The 27,668-nt window shown below is 40.9% G+C and overlaps 1 protein-coding gene across 1 annotated transcript; it reads left to right on the top strand.

Moving 5' to 3' along the window:
• The first annotated feature begins 1,134 nt into the window (after window positions 1-1,134).
• On the top strand, window positions 1,135-27,617 carry LOC121003228 (G-protein coupled receptor family C group 5 member C-like). The gene is made up of 4 exons (XM_040434900.1): window positions 1,135-1,272; window positions 16,367-17,429; window positions 23,176-23,240; window positions 26,443-27,617. The coding sequence occupies exons 2-4, from the start codon at window positions 16,379-16,381 to the stop codon at window positions 26,515-26,517; spliced, it is 1,191 nt and encodes a 396-aa protein (XP_040290834.1). The 5' UTR covers window positions 1,135-1,272; window positions 16,367-16,378; the 3' UTR covers window positions 26,518-27,617.
• The last annotated feature ends 51 nt before the right edge of the window (window positions 27,618-27,668 follow it).

Here is a 27,668-nt window from a genome sequence, read left to right as displayed (position 1 = left end):
CTCTACAATTTATGACAGGCGAATGTTGTGTAGGAAATGTTGCCTGTCATTTATAAATTTGAAGCACACCTCAAACGGTTAAATGTCATCCCCAAGGCTAGTTTCACACTAGCGCTAACATCTTTCATCATATCCAGCATAGCCAGATACTACCTTTCCCTGCCAGAGCCCATTGACTATAATGGGACCGGCAGAGATTTGGCCTGTTTCTCGCATTAATGCTGGGATTCGACCGGACAAATTCTGCTGCTTGCAGGGCGGCGTGAAGCTATATAAAATATGGCACACATGCTTGCGCCACTTCTAAGAGTAAAGTCATTGTGATTACCTTTAAAAACGGTTTTTCTGATCTTTACAAAACCACAAATAAAGCTTGGCTGAAGTTGCTATTTAACCTTTTACAATTGTATAATTTGATAGTGTATGATGTACATAGGTTTCTGTGCAGTCCACATTATACTGTAAAAATCAAAAGGAGTTAGACCAAAACTCCGCTCTGCAGCTTAAGGCCTCTTGCACAAGAACGTAATGCACGAACACCCACCGTCGGGCAGCCGCAGAGGATCGCGTACCCATTCACTTTAATGGGTCCGCGATCCGGCCGTTCCGCAAAAAGATAGGACATGTTCTATCTTTTTGCGGAACGGAAGTACGGGACGAAACACCACGGAAGCACTCCGTAGTGCTTCCATAAGGTTCCGTTCCGTGCTTCCGTTCCGCATCTCCGGATTTGCGGACCCATTGAAGTGAATATAGTCTGCATCCGTGATGCGGAATGCACACAGAAATGGTGCCCGTGTATTGCGGATCCGCAATACAGCCACGGAGCGCACACGTTCGTTATGCAATAAGCCTAAGGGTAACTGCAGACCATGTGCAGTTTTTCAACGCAGATTACATGCTAGATTCATAACAAATATAGGAACCTCTGTATGCTGCAGTTGGAAAAGAAAAAGTAAGAATTCTGTATAGTCTGGGTGCCAGACATGGCAGGAATACCTTGCAGGAGCAGGGGGGGCACTGGATGGGTGGATGCTGATGTGAGGTTGAATCAATCACTACAGAATTCACTTTGGCTAAAGCCCCTCCTCTCAGCCCCTTCCCTGATCACCTCTTTCTCTCTCCTTAGAGGGTGTGTCCTCTCCCCCTTCACTTGTTAGAGGGCTGGCCACAAGGAGGAGGGGGATTAATACTTTGTCTGCTCTTCATCCAAACACTTGATAGCAGAATTCCAGACTGAAGGACGACTACGTAAAAAGAGACTTGCATGTGGTGAGTAACAAGGGTGTAACTGCTGATCTACGCTAATACACAGATAAAGATGTCTTCTCTATGTCTTCTGTGTCTGACCCACAACAATCCTGGAACCTTTCAAATCCATTGTACTAGCTCTAGATGTGATCTGTTTGCTGTATTCCCTAGGGAGTAGAAGTTATTGGCTTCTCTGTGTTGTAAATATTAACTGTAGTAAAGTTGTAGGAACTTTTGTTCTTCTGTTGGCCAGGCTGTTTATGTTTGTTTTGGCTTTTTTATGCTATCACAATGTTTGTGATCGGAAAGCTGATGATGAGCTCAATGGAAGGACGTCTGAAAGTGTATCCTCTAATGGTTAGAAAATAGTTAACCTGGTTGTTTAAAGTGATATAGCATGAGAGTGGCATTTCAGATTATGTCATTTCTAAAAAGTCGTTGCCACTAGTGATAAGCGGCATAGGCAATATTCGAATTCGCAATATTTTGCAAATATTTGGCTGAATATTCGCCATAAATTCGCAAATTCGAGAATTCGTGATCTCCAGTCATTGTTTACTTGATTTCGAAAATCGGCAATGTAATATATTCGTGATAAATTAGTGATTAGAATATTCAACACTATTCGCGAATACGAATATATAGCACTATATTCTAAATATTCGCAAATTCTCGAAGTGGCGATATTCGCAATTATAATTCGCAATTCAAATATTCGCGCTCAACACTAGTTACCACTTGGGTGACTAGTACATACAGAAGTACTCTGTGTACATGATGTCCCCAGTTGGATGCCCGTCTAGACACCTGCAAACAGACGTTGTAGTATAAAGTAAACTACCACATACTGGATCGGTACATGTCACTTGATGGTGGCATCTGGAGTTGCTAAGCACCAGCCCAAACATATTCAGACTGCTGCTTAGAAAGCATGGTGAAATCAAAAAATGATTTCATAGAGAGTCTGTAGGACGTCTGCAAATTTTTTTTTTGTTACGTAAAGATTTCCTTTAACATAGAAAACATGTTTTCCCATATATACCAGAAATTAACATTTGTAACCGTAATCTTTTTTGCACCAAAATAGTTTATTACAATCAACAAAAATTTGTATTAATAAAAAGTAAGAATAAAAAGTTGTACAGTTTGATAATACAAAATTCAAAAAAGTTCATTGACCGTTGCTGATAATTGCGTAATTATATAAGCTGTTAGTGGTTAATCAATGTGAACTGCCATATGTAGATTCTAAGTCAAGGATTCCGTACATGTTTGCCTTGGTGCAGGTAATAGTGTGTATTCTCACTCAGTGCTGGGTTGACAACCAGAATGTTTCTTTTTTCTGGGCAAGTTATCCAAAAAATGACATACAGCCAACATTTTTATGTACAAATTGGAAAACCATAATGAATAATAAAGACTATAAGTAGTATAGGTCTATAGATCAATATAATGATAAACAAAAAATTATGCTTTCTTAAAGACACGTGAAGATTCTCCACTACTGGCATGGATAGTTGAGACTTCATTGTGATTCCTGTAATAACAGAAGGGGCCTTAGCTATGAAAACAGATGAGAACTTGCCCTCAGAAAGCAATCACATCTCCGATTTTACAGACCCAAATTTAAAACGGAGAAAAAATTATCTGAAAGGTTGTCAACGACCAATCAGCAAATACGAAATTTACATAGCTCCATGAGATCACAAATAATGTCCAAAACATTTCCACAGTGAATAGTTGTAGTTAAGCATTGGGGCTCTATGTTGAGTTTATGCTTTTTTTACGCTATTATTTGGTTCATATGCTGGTAATGACTGTGTTAAAAATACCTAAACATAGGTTCATATATATTGCCCATGGAATATAAGCACTGTGTATAAGTGTACACTGCCTACATGAAGTATACTACACGTTGCGTCATGTTGGTTCACTAGTACACAAGCTACAGTACTATTATTTGTTTTTTATCAAGTGGTGTGTGTGTTGGATACTATTTTATTTCCGCTCTACGTGTTATTTTGTAGCTACCTGGGAAAAGTTTGACTTACCGTTGTGTAAACTAAGTGTGCTTGTTTTCTGATAAAGTTTGTTATTAGTGACGTGTGCCAGAACAAATCCTGAATCCAAAACCAGGGAAACAAAGAGCTGCCAATATTAATGACCTGGGTCTAGATTTGCTGTATTCCTAAGGGTCTATTCACATGTCCGCAAGTGTTTTGCGGTCCGCAAATTGCGGATCTGAAGAACATGGACACCGGCCATGTGAGTTCCGCATTTTGCGGACCGCACATGGCCGGCACTATAATAGAAATACCTTTACTTGTCCGTGGATGCGGACAAAAATAGGACATGTTCTATTTTTTTGCAGGGCCGCGGAACGGAAGTGCGGATGCGGACAGCACACTGTGCGCTGTCCGCATCTTTTGCAGCCCCATTAATAATGAATGGGTCCGCATCCGTTCCGCAAAATTGCGGAATGGATGCGGAGCCATAATGCGGACATGTGAATGGACCCTTAAGCAGTTGTGCAAAACTCCTGCATCCTAGCTTGTGTATATAGGTTACACTGGTAGAGACGGGCAAAAGGTTAATATCTTATCTTCTTTGTGGTTTGTTTTCACAGATAATAGTTATTGTAGTCATTGTAGAAAGTTTTTGCAGTCATTGTTATTCACACGATCGTAATTGTTTTGTGATCCGCAAACCAAGGATCCGCTAAACATGGATACCGGTTGTGTGCACGCTGCATCACGGTGCAGACCCACTGACTTTAATAGATCCATGGACATGGCCTACATACAGATGCCCAACGGCACAGGTTTAGAGTAGGACCTGCCTGACTGAGACCACTTTGGCACTGGTAGGCGGGCACAGATGTGTTTTTGATCAAAATATATCGGCTGAGAGTCTCAGATTTTATCATATCATAATGAGGGCTTAGTCTATGTATGGTGTTTGCGTCTATTGTGTTAGTGCATTATGTCCTATAGTTTACCTCAACATGCGGACCACGGACCCATAAAAGTTAATGGGTCTGCACCATGATGTGGCATGCACGAGGCTGGTATTCGTCTTTTGCAGATTCGCGGTCAAATAAATGCCACCTTACTGTGTATATGGCTGCTTTACGACAATGCGGATTTCTACCAATGGCCCAGCCTTGAACTGGTTAAACTGACTGCGCACAGTAACATATATTCAAAATCTCTTATAGTATAAAGACACAAAACGATGAAACTACCAATTATGGTGAATAATTAGAATTTTTGTGGTTGCTAAAATGTTCAGAGATGTTTAGAATAAAAACATTGCATTGAACATATCATTTGCGTCCTGCTTTTATGCCCACATGGTGTAAAAAAAGGACTTTCTGATAAGTGATTTTGGGTATTGAAGGAAAAAGTTTGGGAAGCAATGTGGTAGAACTTTCTATGGCACAGAGAAGAAAACAGAAGTAGCCAGCATTCCTTATGTGTTGTGAAGTGATCCTTTACTGTCTGACATTTCATTAGTTCTCTATGTGGGAGGACTGGAAGGACAATGCTTTATGGTAACCAGTGAAAACTTCGATCCTGTAAAGATTTATGGTTCAGGTCTGACCCTGGAACATCTGCAGAATTCTATTCTCCTGTTAGATGGAACTAGTTCAAGGATGTGCACTCCCTGGAAATAACCTGAAACTGGACAGAAATCGCTGGTCATTCTAGCCCAAACTTAATGTGCCTTGTAAATCCTGTTCCTGGAATGTCTGATGAGATAATAGTAAGAATAGGCAAGCCGGGGAAAAAATAACATTCATGTACAATGTCAATGATACCACAAGGGTAAAAGTGAAAACCAGCCAAGTGATAAGAGGGTGGAATTCAAAGAAACGTGACGCAGATCCATGTACTGAACCCAGCAGATTAATACAAGAGATTAGCGTGAATCACGGCTGTGGTCAGTGCATCTGGCACAAATACAACCGCCATATAATGTACATCACATTGATACCCTAAGCACAAGGGCAATGTAAAGGTTCTCTAACGAAAAATATAGCATAATTCTTTCCAGCATGGTGGCATGGTCAGGGCAAGCTATCCTGTTCTGAATTCATATTACCTACACAGCTAAAGGAGTTTTCTGGGACTTCAGTATTGATAGCCTATCTTTGGGATAGGTCCTCAATATCTAAGCGGTGGGGGTCTGACTTCCGCCACCCCCACTGATCAGCTGTTTGAAGAGGTGTTCTGGTGAATCCTGCAGCCTTCTCACAGCATACCGTGCACACCGCCGTACGTTTTATATCAGCTGTGCTTGGTATTCCAGCTCAGGCCCATTCACTTGAAAGCATCTTAGTTGCAAATAGGCCACATGACCAATGAGTGCAATATATTGAAGATGAGGGGCAGCACTGCCTTGTAATGGTTGCGGTGCACGTGTCCATAGGTCGGCGTCCCAGCGAACAATATGAAGAAGAGGACCGGCACTCGCAATGGAAGTTACATTGCGAGTGCCGGTCCTCTTCTTCAATGAGTGCAATGTCACTGACTTAGGAAGAGGCCGCAGTGCGCATCGGAGCACCATGGACTCTTCAAACAGCTGATCAGAAGGGATGTCGGGAGTCAGAATCCCACTGATCGGATATTGATGACCTATCCTGAGGGTAAGCTATCAATATTGAACTCTCAGAAAACCCCTTTAACTGGAATGATTCTTTTAAAGGGTACCACTCAGGAGACGTGTGCACAGTCTTATGCCCAATGCAGGGCCTGAGGGGTGGTGTGTGACACAGGACTTGCACTAGGCATAATTCAATGGGGTAGATTTACAAGTAAAATGTACAAGAATTCTTGCTCATAATACTGAGAACTGTCACTGTACATATGTCACCATATGACGTGTTTCACCAGACTGACCTATGTAATCCTACTATTTGCAAGTTTTCTCAATGCTATGTACACATATTTCTGTAATAGTCTCCATCCATCCTATTTTTTCTCTTTTCCTTAATTAAAGGGACACTCCCATCTTATAATGTTATGGCATATCGTAAGGATTCACCATAACATTATGATTATTGGGGTCTGATTTCTGAGATCCCATGAGTACTAGTAACAGAGGTACCAGTGCTGCAAGCCCCAGAGGAGCGGAGGATGGGAGTGGTAATGGCTTTGTCTGCAATAATAATAATTAAAAGTGGCAATCCTCACACCGGTGCTCCCTAGGGCCAGGGCAGTGATAGGAGGGTGCACACGTTCATCCCTCTGGCCACAGCCTGATGTTGGGGCTCCTGTCTGATGGTAGTTGGGGTGCCCTTGGTGTTGTGCAGGTGCAAGGCAGGAGATGTAGGTGCTGTGGCCAGCGAATGGTGCTGGAGTCCCTCTTTACTAAAGTGGAGAATGGGAATTGTAGTACATCCAACAGCATCAAGTCACAGTTGAAAAATAAATCACAGTGCATTCTCTTCCCAATAGCTGTATATAGGCAAATAGCACCAATGATGATAATAGGAGTAGCAATCCCTGAGCTACTTCTAAACTCTTTGCAACCTTTCCAACATGGTGACAGGGATGCAAAACTCTCAAAAATAAGTTTTTTCAGTTACCACGGTGGGGTGCAAATCCTACAAAAGGTCAGCCAACCCTTTATATAAGCGTGAAAAGGTGCCGTTAACTGTGTCCATTTTACAAGCAGAAAAATCTATATCTGCCATAAATACCGAATACATTTCTAGTACACACAGCCTTGTGATCCTGGACAGTCTATGAATGTCTTCTCCCTCTTTCCCTCAGCGATTGTTCTCTCAACAAGAATGATGTTTCACCTGGGGCTGAACAGGCATCTGCCCTTAACAGCAGGCAGAGCTAAGCTGATGTGGCTGATGCAATCCTAACTAGAAAGCTTCTCCCTCAGATGGGAAAGCTAGCTCCCTCTGCTGAGTCAGAAAACATTAAATAAACAGTGTCACCTACACACAGCTTTTGGAATACATACAAAACATAACACAGAGCATGAACAGATTAAATAAAATAAAATCAAGTACCAACAATTTGCAAGTACCCTGTTCTGGGGTACTGCACCAATACATCGGCACATGAACTGGGACTGACATACCATACCAGAAACATAGTACTGACAAGTGTGGTGTTGTTTCTAGAAAAATTGACCTTTTCTTGTAATCCTGTACAACCCATTTAATAGTAATGTTGTAATATTTGGAAGGCACACAATGAAAAAAGAAAAAGAAGCAGACAAATATCCGGAACTCTTCCAAGGTATTTCTGTCCAGTGTACCAAGGCGTCTTTGTTTTCCTGTTAAACATTTCTTGTATTTTGAGCTATCATGCATCCCGTGCCTGAAAGCCCTACACTGTTAAACATTGTAATTAGCGGCAAGCCTCCTAGGTCCAGAAGGTATTAATAGCTTCTTCATTAGTCTGACGGAACTCGGAGGTAGTGCATGACTTAGCCTAGTTGAGGATGACGCTTCTTCCTTTCTCATTTCCCAGATGGCTTTATAACAAAATGTTATATTTGACAAGCTAAAGTGATAATCTTTAGTGGTTGACGTGTTTCAATATTATATTTCTCACGGCTACTTAATTTCCTATTATACAGCCATGGTATATAGGAGTGTTTTATCAGGTAGGTTTGTCATAAATTATCCAAATATGCTAATCCTGCACCAGGAGGGAGCAATAAATCTTACAACGTCAAATAGCTGACTGTTCCTAACATGAGCTCCACGCTATAAAAACAAAATGATTTGTGAAGCCAGAGGACTCACCTAGACTACTGATTTAGCATTTTTCACTATTTGGCAAATTACAGTTAGATTTTCCATTAATGAAACCATCCACATGGCAGATTCAGTGTTTCCAAGACTCCAACCTGCATAGTACAACCGGAGAAATGTGCACGAAAATGCTGCAAAGGGAAACCAATCTCTAGTTTGCTTTACAGTTCCTAACTTTGCAAGACTGTGTAAAAATCCACAGAACTCTTAGGGGCACATTTATTAAGGCCAGTATTTTAGACGCCGGTCTTAATAAGCCCCTGCGCCCAAGATATGTAGAGGCCGGTGCCTCGTATCCAGTGCCGATTCTAAATGTAAGGCAGCTTCCTTGCTGTCTTACATTTTAGACCATTTTCTACACCTAAAACAGGCATAGAAAATGATGAATGACACGGGCCTGCCGGTCCCTTTCTCTGCCCACGCCCCCTTTTTATACCTGGCGTGAGCGGGCAAGAAGTCGCAGATTCTGCCACAACATGGAGTGTGACAGAATCTGTGCCAGATATACGACACCGTGTTTTGGGACATGAGTTAGGATGAGTGAATTAATTCTAAATCCTCAATTCTGAAATCCCGGATAACTTTTTACTCCACTTTTGAAAGTGGTGCAGGAAGGTGCAGTTCTCAAAAAGTCAAAAACTTTTGCTCTTATCCCTGCATGTGACAGCACTTGTGACACTTTCACGCCAAAAACCTGGCATAGCAGATTTGATAAATGCTTTGTCTTTGATGCCCACAGCAACAAATCACATTGCAGCTTTCAGAATACAAAATGAAAGCTGCGCTGTGATTGGATGCCATGGGCAACAAAGACAGTTTTTCTTTTAGACAGCTTTCATAAATCAACCTAAGTATGATTCAGTTGTCAGTCTTTTTCCGTTTGTGTTCTATCCAGACTGTTCCCATATGACACGGACCTATTTAAGTAACTGCCGCAATTCATGAGACAGTTTTTCTGCATGCACTGTGCAGAAAGACTCGCAGCATGCACCATTCTTATCCGTTTTTCTCCAAGACTGGTTCATTCACATGCATAGGTCCGAAAAAATGGGCACAGCTAGACACCATACAGATCCACATGGGAGCATAGACTGATTAGTTATTTTGTGGCATTCAGCGGCATCTCAGAGGTTTTTAGAATTACGATCCCTTTAAAAAGGATTCGCCTAAAATCTTAAAAATCATTAGTAAATCAGTCCACCTAGCTTTCTCATAGTTCAGCCATGATCTGGTAAAACAAAACTGCTCGCATGTATTGCCTTATTTTCCAATCAGTGGTCTGGAGTTTCTGGGTAATGTCCTATCCGGGAGCTGTAATGGTAGCCATGATGAATACTGTGGAGATGATACAGTTGAATACTGTGGAGAGGGCGGCAGTATTTTGTGTCACACTGTGGTATTTGATTCTGCCGCGGCGGTACGTTATGCTGCGCTATGGTATTGCAGGCCCTGTCTACTTTGTTGCCCTGACTTCTATCAATTTAGTCCTGCCTATAACATGGAGCTACTTTTAGGTTTTTCTCCAGGGCAACTTTAAGTTCCCAATCTGCCCCTGGATATATAAAGCAAGATTATATATATATATATATATATATATATATTTACAACAAGATATATATGTACAGCTAGGAAGTGGAAAATCCTCTCATCTTACGTCTTGGACTCCACCTTGGCATTACCGTTGCTGTGATTAATATACTGCTAGTTGATACGAGGATTATTATGTAGCACAAGTCTAAGAAACCTAACATTGAGCATTCTGGTCATTTATTGAGCTGTCTCTTGGCAGCAGTGATGGTTCAGTGGACACATATGGGATGGTCTGGTCAGAATTGACTGGCAGTGAGTGGGAAGACAAGTCTTGCCCAGCATGGGATCCAGTTTGTGTTTGTTACTCTTGCCGTTAACATAGAAACTGTTGTGCTTGGGTGGTTTTCTCTCACTGGCCGCATTGTCTTAGTTTATAGATGCTTGAAATGAGGGGTGGAGCGAAAACAGCTGCAAAGGGTTTCCTGTAATACTGAGTGCAGATTGAAGCACTCTCGAAACTGCCTCTAAGATGTCTTCTGGAGGAAAGAAAAGAAAAAAAGACAAGCAATGAAAAAAATGTTTACATCATATTATTTGCTCACAAGTTTGATGTAAAATAATAGTATAAAAGTATATTACCTTTTTATGGGAAATCCTATGTTGTTAGAAAGCAGGTATGCCTTCTTATTCATTTTTTACTCCATGCCTTGCCAGATCTAGAACTTTTTTGTTTTTTTCGTTCACATAGTCATATGAGGGCTTGTCTGTAGCAGGACAAGTTGTACTTTCTAATGGCAGCATTTACCATTGCATACAATGTAGTGAAAAGCTGGAAAAAGGGGTGGAATTGGAAAAGAAATGCAATTACACTACAGTCTTAGGGGTTTCCTTTTTGCAGAATTCCCTAGGCAGTAAAAATGACATGTTATCTTGATTCTCTAGGTCAGTACGATTACAGCCATACCATATTTCTATAGTTTTTCTTGTGTTTTAATACTTTGAAAATAATGCATTGCCATATTCTGACCCCTATAACTTTTTATATTTACCGTAAGTCTATGGAGCTGTGTGAGGGCTCATTTTTGCAGATTTTTTGTCAATCTGTATTTTTCATTGATACCATTGTGGGATGTGTATAAGTTTTTTTTTTTTGCAGGTGAAATTACCAAAAATGGCGAGCTGGTCATTTTACACCAGCAGAATAAAAACTTTTATATTTTAATAGTATGGGCACTTTGGGATGCGTCAATAACAATGATCTTTTTACTATTTATTTTTATTTGTAAAGTGGGGTGATTTAATTTTTTATATATTTACTTTTTTTTTTGATTTTTAAAAGTTTTTTTTTACATTTTTTAAATATTTATTTTAGTCCCTCAAGGGGACTTTAACATGTGATCATCTGATCAATTCTCCCATAGACTGCAATAAATTCCATGTGGATGAGGTTTTTTGCCACTGATCTGCCGCAAATCTACAGCTGACATTTCTGCTGCATGTGAACATACCCTGAGTGGTACATATGATAAGGCACCTCAGGCCTTACACAAGTACTCAGGATGACTCATCCGCATCTCACATAGAGATCCAAGTATGTTACTTCTCTATGTAACGGCTGTTAATAAGAAATTGCTTGAACACATCTGGGAAACTGCAAAAAAAAAAATATATATATATATTAATTTGTGAGTTTGGATGACGCCTTCCCTACATTTACAATGGTGTTTTTTTGTATAGAAAAGTACCCATTTTGAAAGCGGTTTCACTGGAGTGTTCTTCAGACGTGTAAATCTTCATCAGTTTCACTACACAAGGCACGTATTGACTGCATTTCTTGCTGTAAGCATTCCTCTGCTTTGTCACTGCAGAGACCACCAGGAACTCCTTGGAGAAAAGTGCACCTGACTCCAACAATGCGTCTTTTAAATCTGATTGCCCCCTGCGTTGTTCTATTCATTGCCTTAAATGTTTCACTTCAATTCTCTGAAAGAGACATTTAGCTTGGTTTCAGTCTGCATGAACCAATGTTTGTTGTAGCATCATGGAATTACAATGCCAAATACAGTAATTACATCAGCATTGTAGAAAGTCTTGTTGTCCCCTGATTAACAATATCTTTACAACTAACAGATACCAGAATGGTAATGCATCAAACAGAGAAAGGCGTGACGCTGACACACGTGGCTTTATAAAGAAACCTTGCTAATTTGTGTAATCACTTTGCCATTTAATTAGTTTGTTGTGCTTTCCTGGTAAATACATCAGTTTCACTGAGGTTTATTAAATATTTATCCATTGTTGTTCCCAGCAGGAATCATTCAGCATGTCACCTTGTGTTCATGGTAATACACAGCCTTCAAAATGACCCCAAATATTCATTATCTGGTGAAGCAATTACTGAAAATATTACAATGTTCTAACAGTTCTGAGTTCTTGCTCTGTTCACATGACGATAGTGGTGACGTGCCGTATACCTCGTGTAACTGCTGCAGCTCATCACTAGCCTCGGATCTACAAGGCATGGGCCCGCTGAGGCCGGTGGGTGCCATGTGAGGCATATGGGATGTCACCACTGCAGACATTATTATTATTCTTATTTATTTTTAAAGCGCCATTCATTCTATGGCGCTGCACATATGAAAAGGCGTATACATACATAATACAGACGAGTTACAAACTGGTACAGAAGGAGAGAGGACCCTGCCCACGAGGGCTTACAATCTACAGGGATGCCCAACCTGCGGCCCTCCAGCTGTTGCAAAACGACAATTCCTAGCATGCCTAGACAGTCTACAGCTATTAGGGCATGCTGGGAGTTGTAGTTTTGCAACAGCTGGAGGGCCGCAGGTTGAGCATCCTTGATCTACAAGGTATGGAGGAATGACACAGTAGGAGTGGGTAAAGCTGGTCATGGTGGTCTAGCAGCAGCAGGCTCACTGGTTGGAGGCTTGTCTGAAGAGGTGGGTTTTCAGGTTTCTTTTGAAGGATTTCACTGTAGGTGAGAGTCTCATATGTTGGGGTAGCGAGTTCCAGAGTATGGGGGATGCACGGGAGGCGATTGTGGGAAGAGGTATTAAGAGGAGAGAAGGAGGTCTTGTGATGATCTAAGACATGTGAACAGATCCCGGTGTGGTGCATTTACTGTAAAAGAGACATCTCTCAAGAGATTGCATCTATAATTGCAGCAATGGGGTGAATGCAGTTTTTTTTTGTCTTTATTACTGTAATTATTTTTTACAAATGTATCTATTTATTTATTATTTTGTAAAATTTATCATTTTTTGTTATTATTAATATTTATTTATATAGAAACATTTATTTATTATTCATATTTAGAATTAAGATTAATCATTATTGTTGTGTCAAAGTAAAACAAAATATTTTGCACTTCAAAGTGGTAGGCATGATGGATAAATCACCAGTACAGTTTACAAACCCCTCACAAACCCATTTTCATTCCAAGTTGTAAAGCAACAAAACATAAAAAAACACCAAAGAGGGTGCATGCTTTTGCAAGGCTCTTTATGTGATAACTTTTTGTTAATAGAAATGTCCCTCTAAAGTTCTAATTAGCTGTGTCCTTTAAGCGTTAAAATCATACTGGTAGTTGTAGTGCCTATGCCTATCCAGAATATCCACAAGATCCAATAGGTGTAGGTCCCATCTCTTGAACCCACTCTTATCTTAAGGCCCCTTTCACACGGGCGAGTTTTCCGCACGGGTGCAATGCGGGAGTTGAATGCATTGCACCCGCACTGAATCCAGACCCATTCACTCCAATGGGGCTGTGCACATGACCGGTGATTTTCACGCATGACTTGTGCGTTGCGTGAAAATCGCAGCATGCTCTATTTTGTGCGTTTTTTCACGCAACGCAGGCCCCATAGAAGTGAATGGGGCTGCGTGAAAATCACAAGCATCCGCAAGCAAGTGCGGATGCGGTGCGATTTTCACGCACGGTTTCTAGGAGACGATCGGGATGGGGACCCGATCATTATTATTTTCCCTTATAACATGGTTATAAGGGAAAATAATAGCATTCTGAATACAGAATGCATAGTACAATAGGGCTGGAGGGGTTAAAAAAAAATGTCTTGCTTGCGGATACTTGCGATTTCCACGCGGCCCCATTTACTTCTATGGGGCCTGCGTTGCGTGAAAAACGCAGAATATAGAGCATGCTGCAATTTTCACGCAACGCACAAGTGATGCGTGAAAATCACCGCTCGTGTGCACAGCCCCATAGAAATGAATGGGTCAGGATTCAGTGCGGGTGCAATGCGTTCAACTCACGCATTGCACCCGCGCGGAATATTCGCCCGTGTGAAAGGGGCCTAAAGAAGGCATCTGGCTGGCGTCCAAGCCATCGGGTCCCCGTCACAGCAGCTTGGGGACCTGATGGACACCCGGGACCCGTGAGGATACCGCACATGCTGCTGACCGTGGCAGTGCAAGGGTTAATGCACCGGCATCAGTGTTTTCACAGCAGGGGTCCGGCTATCAGTGACTGCTGGACCCCTGCAGCTGATTGGGCGGGCGTAGCTCCTGTGCCTGCCCGATCAACACACCGTAGCTGTACGGCGCTGGTATTTCAGACCCAGTTGTATCTTATGGGTTAATCAATGATTATATGTACCCAAAATGGTGCATTAAAAACTATTACTTTTCCTGCAAAAAATAAGCCCTCATATAAGTACATTGATGAAAAAACTAAAATGTTATAGCTTTAGGAAAGCGATGATAACAAAAAAAAATTGCGTGGTCACTCATAACTTGAAATATATCCTGGTACAATTTTGTTTTCTACAGAAAAATAAGGAAATTGCCTACAAGTTTATGGGTCTAGTGAGTGGGAGTGCACAGGAATTCTGTACCGAGGCACTTCTTAGAGGCTTTGTGAGAAACATAAGAAGTGAAGGAGAAAGTGAAATAATAACAGCCAAGAAGATAGGACTGCTTTTTTAGAAAGCAGTAGGGAGATGTAAAATCCTGTGTTGAGACTGAAACCTGCACTGAAAATCTACACTGAAAATACCCACAAAGGAAATTTCCATGTTTGTTCAGAACTGTTTCTAAGGAAAATCACAAATCTGGTTTGTACAGTATTTGGGGGGAAAATCAGCAAAATCACAAAAAATAGGACAAGCTGGCTCCAATAATCCTAAAGATGTGGTAAGCTTACACCGGCTGTCTAGACCTGCACCACATTTATCACAGTGGTTCAGGCTGGGTGATAAATCTGGGGCAGCGATAGACATTTTTCTCTAGTTGGCTTACCTTGAAACAGATTTTTCTTGGAATTAATCCAACATTTTGGTGCAAAAAAGCGCAAGTTAGACACGCCCACTTTCACATGCAGCACCATCCGCTTTCAGCTAAGCTCCACCCACTTGCCAAGCTTGATGGAAAAAAGTGTAGAAACCCTAGATGCACCAAATTGCATTAGTTTGTGCCGCTTTTTTAGATAGATTTTTAGTGCAGACAAATCAGTAAATATAGTCATATACATGGAGTTTAAATGTTTTTTTACCAGATTTGCACAATATAAACAATATTTTTACATAAATATACAAATCTTATGGACATTGTGAGGGAGACTTATTAAGCCCCCGCATTGAAATAGTTGCACAAAATATTCAAATTGTTTTGCAAGCCGCCTTTTTATACTACGCTTGCCACTTTTTAAAAAGGTGGGCAGGAGGAGGTGGACCCTAGGAGAACCAACACATTACAGTTTAGAAAACTGCGTAAATGATACCGTCAATCTAAGCCACCTCCTAGCTGGAGTAGGTTTCAGTTCTGCTACATGGATTCCTCAAGATGTACTACACTTAATAGGAGGGGTGCACCTCCTAATTATTGCACCACAACTGATGCCAGTGGACCACAGATTAAGACCGGCCTCTAAAATGCCAGTCTTTATAAAGGTCTCCCTTTGTGAATTTTGTACTCACTGTATAGGCCCATTCAAAAGACCTTTTTTTTTTTCCAGGGCCCAATCCGAACTATGTGGATCGGATGTAAACCCATCGGCATGTCTTCCGCCGCCCCGCAAAAAAGATAAAACATGTCCTGTTCTACCATAGGGCAGGACGTTCCGATCCACAAAATGCAGAGCGCACACAGCCAGTATCCGTGTTTTGCGGATCTGAAATTTGCAGTCTGTAAAAACGGATACAGTCATGTGAATGTACCCTATAGCTAATGAGATAGTACTTTGGCTAAGGAACATATTGAAATGAATACAAATTTTACAGAAGTAAAAAGGGTTGAAAAGGATAAAAATGTATAAAAAAAAAAGCCACATTAATATACAATCTGTTTAGCAAAACAGTAGTCTGATATCAATATACCCATAACAGGCTGTACTGTACAACTCACAGGTGGGGCTTGGTTAAAAGATTATCAGGAAATGTTTTACGTGAAATATAAATTGTATGTACATTTACAGTATATACACCTTGAAATTCTACCTCAGAAACATATTACGAAATGAACTATTGTCGCCACGAAATCAGTCTACTGACTGAAAAGAACAAACTTGTTGCTGTGAATAGAGAAGTTTCAGCCGGCAAGTGAAGTAGCATGAGGAGACTCCTACATGTCCCTGACTGATCAGATATTGTCATGTAGCGATGTGGTCTGTAATGAAGGAATCTGTAGGAAGAAAATTACTATTAACCTTAGAGGTCAGGGATGGGTGAGTTTTGGGGGATGGTAGAATGGCAAGCGGACTACATATACCCATGTCCTTGTTATACATACCTAAATAGAACTAAAATGTTCCTTTTCTTCTTCTTTTAGAAACTTTTGGAGATGGCGCATACACCTTATTACCTGCTCGTTTTCTGCTTGGTCTCTTGTATAAAGGGAGGACTTGCTCAGAATTCAACTCTGACACCAAACCTACCAAACTCTTCAGCATGGCCGGCTGGCTGTGGTCAGGATGTCAAATCTATTTACTTTGCTCTTTGTGATCTTACAGCTGCCTGGGGTATTGTCCTTGAAGCAGTGACCTCGTTAGGCATTCTATGTACAATAGTCTTAGGATTTATTTTTGTGGCACTTGCCCCTTCAGTCTCTCAGGATGCACGCAAGGGTACCCTAGCCCTTAACTTTCTGTTTATATTCGGGGTCTTGGGCTTATTTTCTTTAGTTTTTGCATTTATCATTGCACCCAGTCCCACAATCTGCATAGTTCGAAGGTTTTTGTTTGGCGTTTTATTTGCCCAGTGCTTTGCATGTCTGGTAGCACATTCGGTCAGGCTCAACTACCTGGCTCTTCAGAACAGAGGTCCAGGTGGTTGCATGGTGTTTCTGCTTGCAATTGGACTTTTCTTGGTAGAAGCCGTGATTAACGTGGAATGGCTCCTCATTACTGATGTGCGTCAAACACTCCAAAATACCGAGCCATGTAACATAACCAACCAAGATTTCGTGACAGCTTTAGTCTATGTCATGTTCCTCATTGTAGCATCGTTGGTAATCCCTTGCCCGGTGCTTTGTGGACACTACTTACAATGGAAACGTCATGGAAGACACATTGTATTGACAGCATTTTTATCACTTCTCATCTGGGTAGCATGGATTGTAATGTACCTTTATGGAAATGAGAAGCTAGACCACTCATCATGGGATGACCCAGTACTGGCCATTGCTTTGGCATCAAATGGATGGGTTTTTGTCATGTTTTATATTATTCCACAGTTAATGGAAATGACAAGATCTGGATACAAATATGAAGATGATACCCTTAACATAATGAAGAGACTTTCTGATGCCACACAGTCCATAGTCCTGGAAAACAGAGCATTCTCTATGGATAATCTAGATGCAGCTGGGCCTGTCAACTCTTGGCATGAACAAGGTAAGTTTACTTAGTATGGATTTAAAGAGGACCTGTAACCTCTCCTGACATCTCTGTTTTAGTAACTCCTTGTGTCTTCTGGAGCATCTGTTTGTATAACCCTGTTTGTATAACTCTATCATGTGCCATTCCGTTATTATTACACTCCCCCTTCCTCCCCGAACTGGTAAACCTATCTGAAGCTTCCCAAGTAGTTACTACAACAGGCATGTCAGGACAGGTGAATATCTGTTCACAAAACAGAAATTAAAAGAAAACAGAAAACAAAATCTGTATAGTATAGTCACTATTACATGTATTGGATCTCAGGCCATATTAAAAGAGCTTTCCACTCTTTAGATATGTATGAACTATCCTCCAGATTGGTGTGGTCTGACATATGTCACCCCACCCCACCTATAAGCTGTTTGCAACAGAAGCCATCAGAGGAAGCTAAACAGTGGACAGTGCAGAAAGCAGATAACTCCATCTAGTGTGAAGAGGCTGTGCCATCATACTACTACTCACTTGCCAAAGGCTACTGCAAATAGGTGAGCGATGGAGGAGCCGATTGTCAGAGCCCTGCTGATCTGATAAGTCATCCATATAATAAAAGTGGAAATTCCTTTAATTGGCAATCCAAAAGAATTTAAGGTAGATGTGCTCTAAAAACCAAACAAAGCCTTACTCATCGCACTGCATGTGGCGTCAAAATGGTTAAACAGGAAAATGTACAGAAAATAATACCATTGCATCAGTGAATGATCCACTTTTTTTGTTTTACTCATTAGAAGAGTTTCCAGGGATCAGATCGTCACTAATAAATTCATTGACAGGCTAGCCAAAGATCGGAGGAGCCTTTAATGCTACCAAGGTTGCCCATTTACATCCATATGGTTTGACTTTAGTTACATTACAACTTTGTTGCACAGTGCACCCACTGTTAGGGTCCATTCACACGTCCACAAAATGGATTCGGATCCATTCAGCAACGGATCCGGACCCATTAATTTTCAATGGGGCCAGAAAAGATGTGGACAGCACAGTGTGCTGTCCGCATCCGCACTTCTGTTCTGCAAAAATAGAACATGTCCTATTCTTGTCCGCAGACATGGACAAGAAAAGGCATTTCTATTAAATGTGCGGTCCGCAAAATGGGGAACGCACATGGCCGGTGTCAGAGTTTTGCGGATCCGCAAAACACTTACGGACGTGTGAATGGACAGTGATCCTTACGTAAATTTCTATAATATAAGTGTAACATCCCCCCCCCCCAGGGCCGATCGTGTCCCAGGTTCTTAAAAATGCAGAGTGGTGATGCGGCCTTATTAGTTTTGTGTGTGTCACGGTGCTCCTACCTGGATACGATCGTTCCCTAGGGTTAGGCTCCGAAGCAATATAGGGGAGAGTTGTAGGAGGTGGAAAATAAGTTGAGTCCAGACTTTATAAAGTTCAACAGCTTTACTTGGATAAACTTGCATCCAGACAATACTTGGTCTTTCTCTTGGCTCCAGCAGGTTTTGGGGTAAACTGGCAGGCAAACTTGGATATTATGCTTTCTCTCTCTGCTGTGCTAAGCTCGGCTTTAGTCTGGTAGCTGGACTTTATGACTGTTCTGGTACCTTTTGAGCGGGCGATTTTGGCTGTTGACTCCCTCATGACACTCTGTCTGTATCTGTAAGGAGTCATGGTGCTCTATGAGCTGCTTCCATTGGGAGATTCCTGCTGCAGGAGGGGCAGCCATTCCCCTCACTGCACCATCTTGACTTGTCTCCTTCCAATACTAGACTCGGCTAGACCACAACTACAACTCAACTGACTATAGCTTCCTGAAACCCCTCCCTTAATAGGAAGCAGGAATAGCCCACTTCTGCCCAAAAGGGGGAGAATGGAATGGTAAGTTCCATTCTGTCTAAATATCTCTCTCTCCCAGATACACTGTCACCTGTTGGTGAACCAGGCACATTACATGAACATAACAGTTTAATAGCAATACTATTAGTGCACAGTAGCAAAGGACCTGGAAATAAATACACAGATGACATACTTGGTTAGCCATTAGAGACATTAGAGTAGCAGAGTCTAGGAATGGTAGTGCCTCTCTGGGCCACTACATAAGCTGTCCATACAAATTAGTGATTTGGGGGATTTCAAAATGCTGCATTCATGGCCTCTATTCTGCAGGCTTGCCTCCATCTCCACTACTGAATAAACATGGACGACATATGACTAGCTTTATTTCCTCCATATGGTTTCCGATTACCTGGGCTCCTATGACGAAAATAAATCACTATGCCCTTTCTGTGGGTTTTCATGATCCTTTCTAGTAAATTATTATTTACTACCTGTTAATAAATTAACTACTAATTAAACTACACATATTACTGTCCTAATGTATTCAGTAATTTACAAATTGCTCATTTTCAGATATCATAATTATTTTGCAGTCTACTAAATATTTCACATAGGGTTTAAAATGTCTAATACTTATTTGAGGTCAAAAGAAAAAAATATTCCTACAATGTAATTATACATAATTGACAAAGAAGCAACATGGTAAAATTATAGTTTTTCCTTATTACTGTGATGGCAAGAGGGAAGCATTTTCATACCTATTGACATTAAACAATAAAAAGCTGACAAAATTGTTGCTGTTAATTGTAGTTATTCTAGAAGGATGTCATTTTATAGGCTAGCAAAGCATAGAGGGGTTTTCCACTACTTAAATCAGGACCCAACAGCCCGACCCCTAACGATCACAAGAACTGGGGTTCCCGATTCCCCATGTGTGAATCGGGTGACCACTGCTCCATTCACAAAGAAACAAAAGTCAGCTCACCCTGTCCATTAGTGTCTATCTTGACCAATGCCTGGAGAAACGAGTGAGACCTTCACATGTACAGAGACAAAAGATCCCCAGCACTCTACGTGGATGGATAAAAATAAACTTTTATAGTAGATATACACACAAGGACATAATCCACCATAGAATTAGCTTACATGTTTCGATCAAAGTGACAGATTACTCATGGCATATACACTCACCTAAAGAATTATTAGGAACACCTGTTCTATTTCTCATTAATGCAATTATCTAGTCAACCAATCACATGGCAGTTGCTTCAATGCATTTAGGGGTGTGGTCCTGGTCAAGACAATCTCCTGAACTCCAAACTGAATGTCAGAATGGGAAAGAAAGGTGATTTAAGCAATTTTGAGCGTGGCATGGTTGTTGGTGCCAGATGGGCCGGTCTGAGTATTTCACAATCTGCTCAGTTACTGGGATTTTCACGCACAACCATTTCTAGGGTTTACAAAGAATGGTGTGAAAAGGGAAAAACATCCAGTATGCGGCAGTCCTGTGGGCAAAAATGCCTTGTGGATGCTAGAGGTCAGAGGAGAATGGGCCGACTGATTCAAGGTGATAGAAGAGCAACGTTGACTGAAATAACCACTCGTTACAACCGAGGTATGCAGCAAAGCATTTGTGAAGCCACAACACGCACAACCTTGAGGCGGATGGGCTACAACAGCAGAAGACCCCACCGGGTACCACTCATCTCCACTACAAATAGGAAAAAGAGGCTACAATTTGCACGAGCTCACCAAAATTGGACTGTTGAACACTGGAAAAATGTTGCTTGGTCTGATGAGTCTCGATTTCTGTTGAGACATTCAAATGGTAGAGTCCGAATTTGGCGTAAACAGAATGAGAACATGTATCCATCCTCTGATGGCTACTTCCAGCAGGATAATGCACCATCTCACAAAGCTCGAATCATTTCAAATTGGTTTCTTGAACATGACAATGAGTTCACTGTACTAAAATGGCCTCCACAGTCACCAGATCTCAACCCAATAGAGCATCTTTGGGATGTGGTGGAACGGGAGCTTCGTGCCCTGGATGTGCATCCCTCAAATCTCCATCAACTGCAAGATGCTATCCTATCAATATGGGCCAACATTTCTAAAGAATGCTATCAGCACCTTGTTGAATCAATGCCACGTAGAATTAAGGCAGTTCTGAAGGCAAAAGGGGGTCCAACACCGTATAAGTATGGTGTTCCTAATAATTCTTTAGGTGAGTGTATCTACAAGTAAGATCACACTTTGATCGAAACGAGCAGGAGAATTCTATGGTGAATTATGTCCATGTGTGTATATCTACTATAAAGGTATGAATTCACTCTAATGGGATTGATGGAGGATAGCATTTTGCGCTATCTTTGACAGTACCATAGAAGAGAATAGAGCAGTGGTCATCCATATACACCACTGTTACAGTCATACAGGGGAATCAGGGATCTACGTCTCTTGATCGGTTGGAGGCCCAGCAGTCAGACCCCCATCGATCACACATCATATCAATATCCTGTGTGAGAAGACTCATTTAATGCATTTATAACATATATTAGAGAACAAAAACTGCTGCTAGCCACAAATAACAGATTTTTCAAATTTGCTGTAATCCTGTAATTCACAAAGTATGACATTTTGGCACTTGTTTGCAGCACATAACTACAATACAAAATCAGATGCTATTGGGGCTACTTTGAAAACAATCTATGGTTTGATATATGTTCATATTAAATAAATAATAAATAGTTATAATTATTATAAATACTAATTACTATTAGGCCTCATGCACACGACCGTTGTATGCATCCGCGTCCGTTCTGTCATTTTTCACAGTTTAGCGGAGGTCCCATTCATTTCTATGGAGCTGTGAAAAAAAACTGATAGTCCTCCGTTTTTTCTCCGCGTTCGTGATCCGTGATTCCAGTCCGTCAAAAAAATATAACCTGTCCTATTCTTGTCAGTGGAAAACTGAGGACGAACCCATTCAAGTCAATAGGTCTGTCAAAAAAACTGGCACAACTGGCATGTCATCCGTGTCCGTTTTTTTCTACAAGACCTTGGTGCAATAAAATTACACTTTTCATTAACCTTCCTTTTTCTTCATCTGTCAGACAAAAAAAAAGGAAGACACAAGGAATCACAACTGAAGCAAAATCGGACACGGACCACTGAAGCCAAATCACTGACAGTGAAAAAACACTGTTGTGTGCATGAGGCCTAATTGTCATAAATGACACAATTATGTTAGAGGACAAATGGCAGCCTGGTGATAATTGCTCCGATCAGAGATTTAATATTTGTTAAAGGGATTGCCTCAATTCAGCAAAAGGCATTTATCATATGATTGTCCATATTGCCTCCTTTGCTGGCTTAATTAATTTTTCCATCACATTATACACTGCTCGTTTCCAGGGGATATGACCACCCGGAAATCCAGCAGCGATGGCCGTGCTTGTATATTGTAGGAAAAAGTGCCAGGCTCTCTAGTGACCAGGGTTGTGAGAGTGGGGATAGGCACACATGCATGGCAGTTTCCATCCCGGCCACTTGTATCTGCACTGCCGTAAACCCTGGAAACAAGCAGTGTATAACGTGATGGAAAAATAAATCAAGCTAGCAAAGCAGGCAACATGGATAATCACAATACATGAGTAAGTGCCTTGTATTAACTTTCTCTACATCATAAATACCATTTGCTGAAGTGAGACAATCCTTTTAAAATAATGAAAGTTTTGGCTCCATATAATGCGCCTGAGGAAATCAATTCCGTTACTCTGATCTCTGTCTCACTTTAGAATCTGTCAAACATTTCTCCGATAATTCTTTGCATAGCCATACACTACTTTATATTGATAATTACAGGATTGCACATTTGTCATTTTTGTTTTGTTTCTTTCTTTGTTTGTAGACAAACCAGTTTCTCCGTACAGTAATTTTACTGGACTGTATCCCACTCTACCTCTGCAACCTAGGGTAAGTTTCCACTAAAAATATGAGGCTATAAAAGTTTATCTTTAGTTTGTTAGTATTTGAAGTGTCTAAAATATCAAAAATTATAGCAAATCTGCAAGGACAGTATTTTGTAAAAGCACATAGCACAATTCAGGTTATGTGTGGATGTACCCTTATGTGGTAAGCAAAGCCCCTGCCATTATTTCCTATCCCCCACCAATGCGGGAAAATATTAAAATCTGTAAAAGACTTCCTCACATGGATTAGCAGGGCCGATTTCAGCTTTTCCTCTGCCTACTGCTAAAGACATACATAGATGGACATTACATACAGTGCTACATATCTTTTATTTGCAGTGAAGACTCTTCTGGTATAGTTGTTCTCTTTCCTTATCCTATCCATTCAGCCCAGATAGCTACGACAAATTATTTTAGCCACATTTAGTCTCTGCAGAGTTTGCCACACAGCCATTTTAGTTCCCTCATTTCTCCATCAACCTCCTCCTGGTGCCCTAACAGTGTTATCCTGTTGCCACCCCCAATAATGTGCCCACTGTGCCCACCAATGCGTCTAAACACTATACTTACAAAAAACAGAGACACACGGATAGTTCCCATAGTGCTCCCAGAAGTCCAACCAATAGCAATATTTCTCTCCTAGAGTTCCCTCATTAGTAATAGTGCCTCCAATTACGATAATTCTCCCCAAAAGCGCCCCCATTTTTAGCAATGCCCTCCATATTGTGTCTAATAATAATGCCCCCACATTACCCCTAGTAGTAATAATGCCACAATAGTACCTTCAGTAGAAATAAGGCCCCCCTATAGTGTCCCCAATAGAAATAAGGCCCATTTATAGTGCCCCCAGAAGTAACAAGGCCCCTCTATAAGGCAACCCTTTTTATAATATACCGTATTTATCGGCGTATAACACGCACTTTTTCCCCCTGAAAATAGGGGGCAAATGATGTATGCGTGTTATACGCCGATATAATGTTAAGAAGCCATGTTTTTACAGTATTAACAAGTACCGTATACACCATATACACCGCCGATATAATGTACATACCGCACAGCAGCGAGTGGATCAGTAGCAGCGTGTGGAGTGTGAGTAACGGCAATCAGTAGGCAACGGCAAGCCCAGGCAACCCGCGCCTTCCTCACGTCTAATTCTCGCGGCCGTCGGAGCGTAACCACGGTAACGCTCTGCACTGCGAGAGTTTGCTGTCTGAGGCAGGAGAACTTGTACCCGTCAGGTACAAGTAAATTAGTGAAGTAAACTGGAGTGGGGTTTTATGTACGGCGTAACAACTTAACGAATTAACAACTTACGGTATTAACAGATAAAATATATGGTAATTATAAAATAATTATACAAAGTGCTAACATTATTTACCTTATAAGTGGTAATAATATTAATAACAAAAAGTTCTGAGCTACCCTTATTTTGCTTCAAAGTTCTTTATTTGAAATTTAAATTTTTTTCCTGAAATTTCCCTCTTAAAATGAAGGTGCGTGTTATACGCCGATAAATACGGTATTTAAAATACTCCAGTAATTATGATGCCTTCTGCAGTAGCCTTAGTATATATAAACCCCATTATGCCCTAACTAGTGCCCCCAGTATTTATAATGCTCCCCTGCAGTGCCCCCTGTAGTTATAATGCTACCTGCATTATAATGCCCCCCCCCCCCCCCGTTGTGTCCCCTGTATTATAATTTCCCAGATAGTGTCCCCTGTCTTATAATGCCCCCCTTATTGCACTCTTTATTATAATGGACCCTTTATTGCCCCCTGTATTATAATCATTCCTTTATGGTCTCCTTTATTATAATGGACTCTTTATCGTCTCCTGTATTATAATGGCTCCTTTATTGACCCCTGTATTGTAATGGCCCCTATATTTTCCCCTGTAGTGCCTCCAATAGTGCAGACATATACAAAAAAGGTACTCACCTGACTACCATTCCTTGGTGCCATGTGCGATGCAAACCACAGGGCTCTTCCAGCTTGCAGCCTGAGTTGCCGCATTCATCATCACGACCGCCTGTGCCGGATCTCAGGTGGCACAATGGCATGGTGACAAATGCAGGAGGTCACAATGATGTCATTGTGGCCTCCTGCACCATTCTATTGCCTCGCAGGCCTTGCGTGCCGAACCATAAACTGCCATTCTCAGAGGTAGGTCAGCCACTGCCTGAGACAAAATGCTCATCTTGCCTCATGGCGGCCTGTATATTAGAAAATAGCTGGAAGTAGGCCTACAATCACATTCATGTTGTACAGATCCAGATTATTGCACCCATGGTAATATATAGACCCATACTTACATACAGACACTGTCATTTCAACAATCTTTGCACAAATCAATAGTACAGGTGAATATAATAAACTCTATCCTATAGAATATCAGAGAAAAATGTCTCTTTCTCCCTGTCTTACATTGACATTCTCTGCTAAATCCATCTTTAGACACACCAGCTCCCCTCTCCACAGACTAAAAGTCTATGGAGAGGGGAGGGGGATGAGGTGGAAGGAAGTGCAGAGAGACACACACAGACATTCTACTTATAGAAGTCTATGGAGAGGGTAAAGATGAGGAAAGGGGGGCTGGTAGAGGAAAAAAAGGGCATTTTCACTGATAACATATATATATAAATTTTCTTTTATTTACCTGTACTAGTGATTTATACAAAGTTTGTAGAAAGCAATGTGACCACTTCTGTGTTCATCTGATGTTATATGGAGTTTTCCTCATTGATCTATATGGAGTTCAGGAGAAAATAATAGTTCATTTGTGTACTGCATTATGGAAGTACCATTTGGTGCTACATGGAGTACATAAGGCTCCATAAAATAGAACTTCAAGAACTCCATGTGCCTCTATACAGTCTCTGTGTACATGGGCTTGCCATTTGCATAAGGCCTAGTAGGGTAAGGCAGATGCAGAGAAACCACATAGATCAACAGAATCTTCTCAATGAGTAGATGAAAACATATATACAGACGGCTATCACAGCAGCCTCTCCACATCTATACAGGTCCTGCAAATGATAGTTTCAGGGAATTTCATTTCCCTGTACTTGCTTTCTCTGTTACCAAAATAGCTCCTATCATATATAGAGCACGTCAGGTAATATAAATATAATTGAAATTGGATGTGATATTTCATATTTATTTTCTGTTTTTTTCTACTCTTGAAAAAAAAAATCCCCATTCCCAGGACATGGAAACTGTAAGCCATATACCAATACATCTACCACGGATTTCAAAGGAACCTTGGCGTTACCATCTGTGATACATTGACACTTGAGATACATTGACAGTATAGAGCTACAGACGAGAAGGCCACTCCATCATCTCATGCTATAGAAGAGTTCACTCTGATAAACTGCAGAAAAAGACTTGTAGGTGTAACCAAGGATCAATCCAGACATAATGAACTTTAATACACATTTTTCTATCCATTCTTTCCAGGGATATGAATATTTGATAGGACTGCATTACATTTTAATCATTGTTACTGTGATGTACTATTTTTTACTTGCCGTCCCCCGGAGCCTTCATTAACCAAACTGGTAACAATTCAGAAGAACAAACGTTTACTGACTGCACACAACGCAGCAAACATCCAGTCATTTCTGGTCACTGACCTGGGAGGTGTTGAATTAAATGCACTGGCACTAAAGTTACCACTTATATTGGTGGAGTGCAAAGTCAATCAACTGTCTCATATGCTGACGATCCAGTGATGTGATTACCATCTTGTTAATCAGCTGTCTTTCAATTTAACGCTAAAAGTCTACAAAGTAGATTTTTGAATATTGATTGTTTTCTTGTCTTGTGAATAAAGGTGGATTTAGATGATCCAATAATCGTCCAGATTATCGGGAACGACCATTCCTGCGAACCTTATTCCCGATAACCTGGCCATCTAAATGTGCCGCTGATCACCCGATGAACATGCAAAACAGCGATCTGCTGACCAGAAACAATGATTCTGTATGAATTCTGGTCTCTTTCACTGTGCGAGCAGCCAACTGTCAGGAAGAAACGCTTCCTTCCCAACATTCGGCCACTCCATTGACCTATCTAAACCCTCCTTAAGCGTGATGAGCTTTAATGTAATCATTTGTAATTGTGTTATTTTTCATGTACAATGACTACTCCACCCTGATTTATCTAATGGGAAGGTCACTCCATATACAGTGCCCTTAAAGATTTATTTTCTTTTTGCACATTTGTCACACTTAAATGTTTCAGATTATGAAACAAATTTGAATATCAGACAAAGATAACCTAAGTAAATAAAAAAAATGCAGTTTTCATATGATGATTTCATTTATTAAGGGAAAAAAGCTATCCAAACCAACCTGGCCCTATGTGAAAAAGTACTTGCCCTCTCAACTGCAATCAAGCGTTTGCGATAGCTGGCGGTTAGTCTTTCAC

Source organism: Bufo bufo, chromosome 1 (assembly GCF_905171765.1).
Source record: "Bufo bufo chromosome 1, aBufBuf1.1, whole genome shotgun sequence".
Taxonomy (NCBI): Eukaryota; Metazoa; Chordata; class Amphibia; order Anura; family Bufonidae; genus Bufo; species Bufo bufo.
This window is presented reverse-complemented; position numbering and strand designations above follow the sequence as displayed.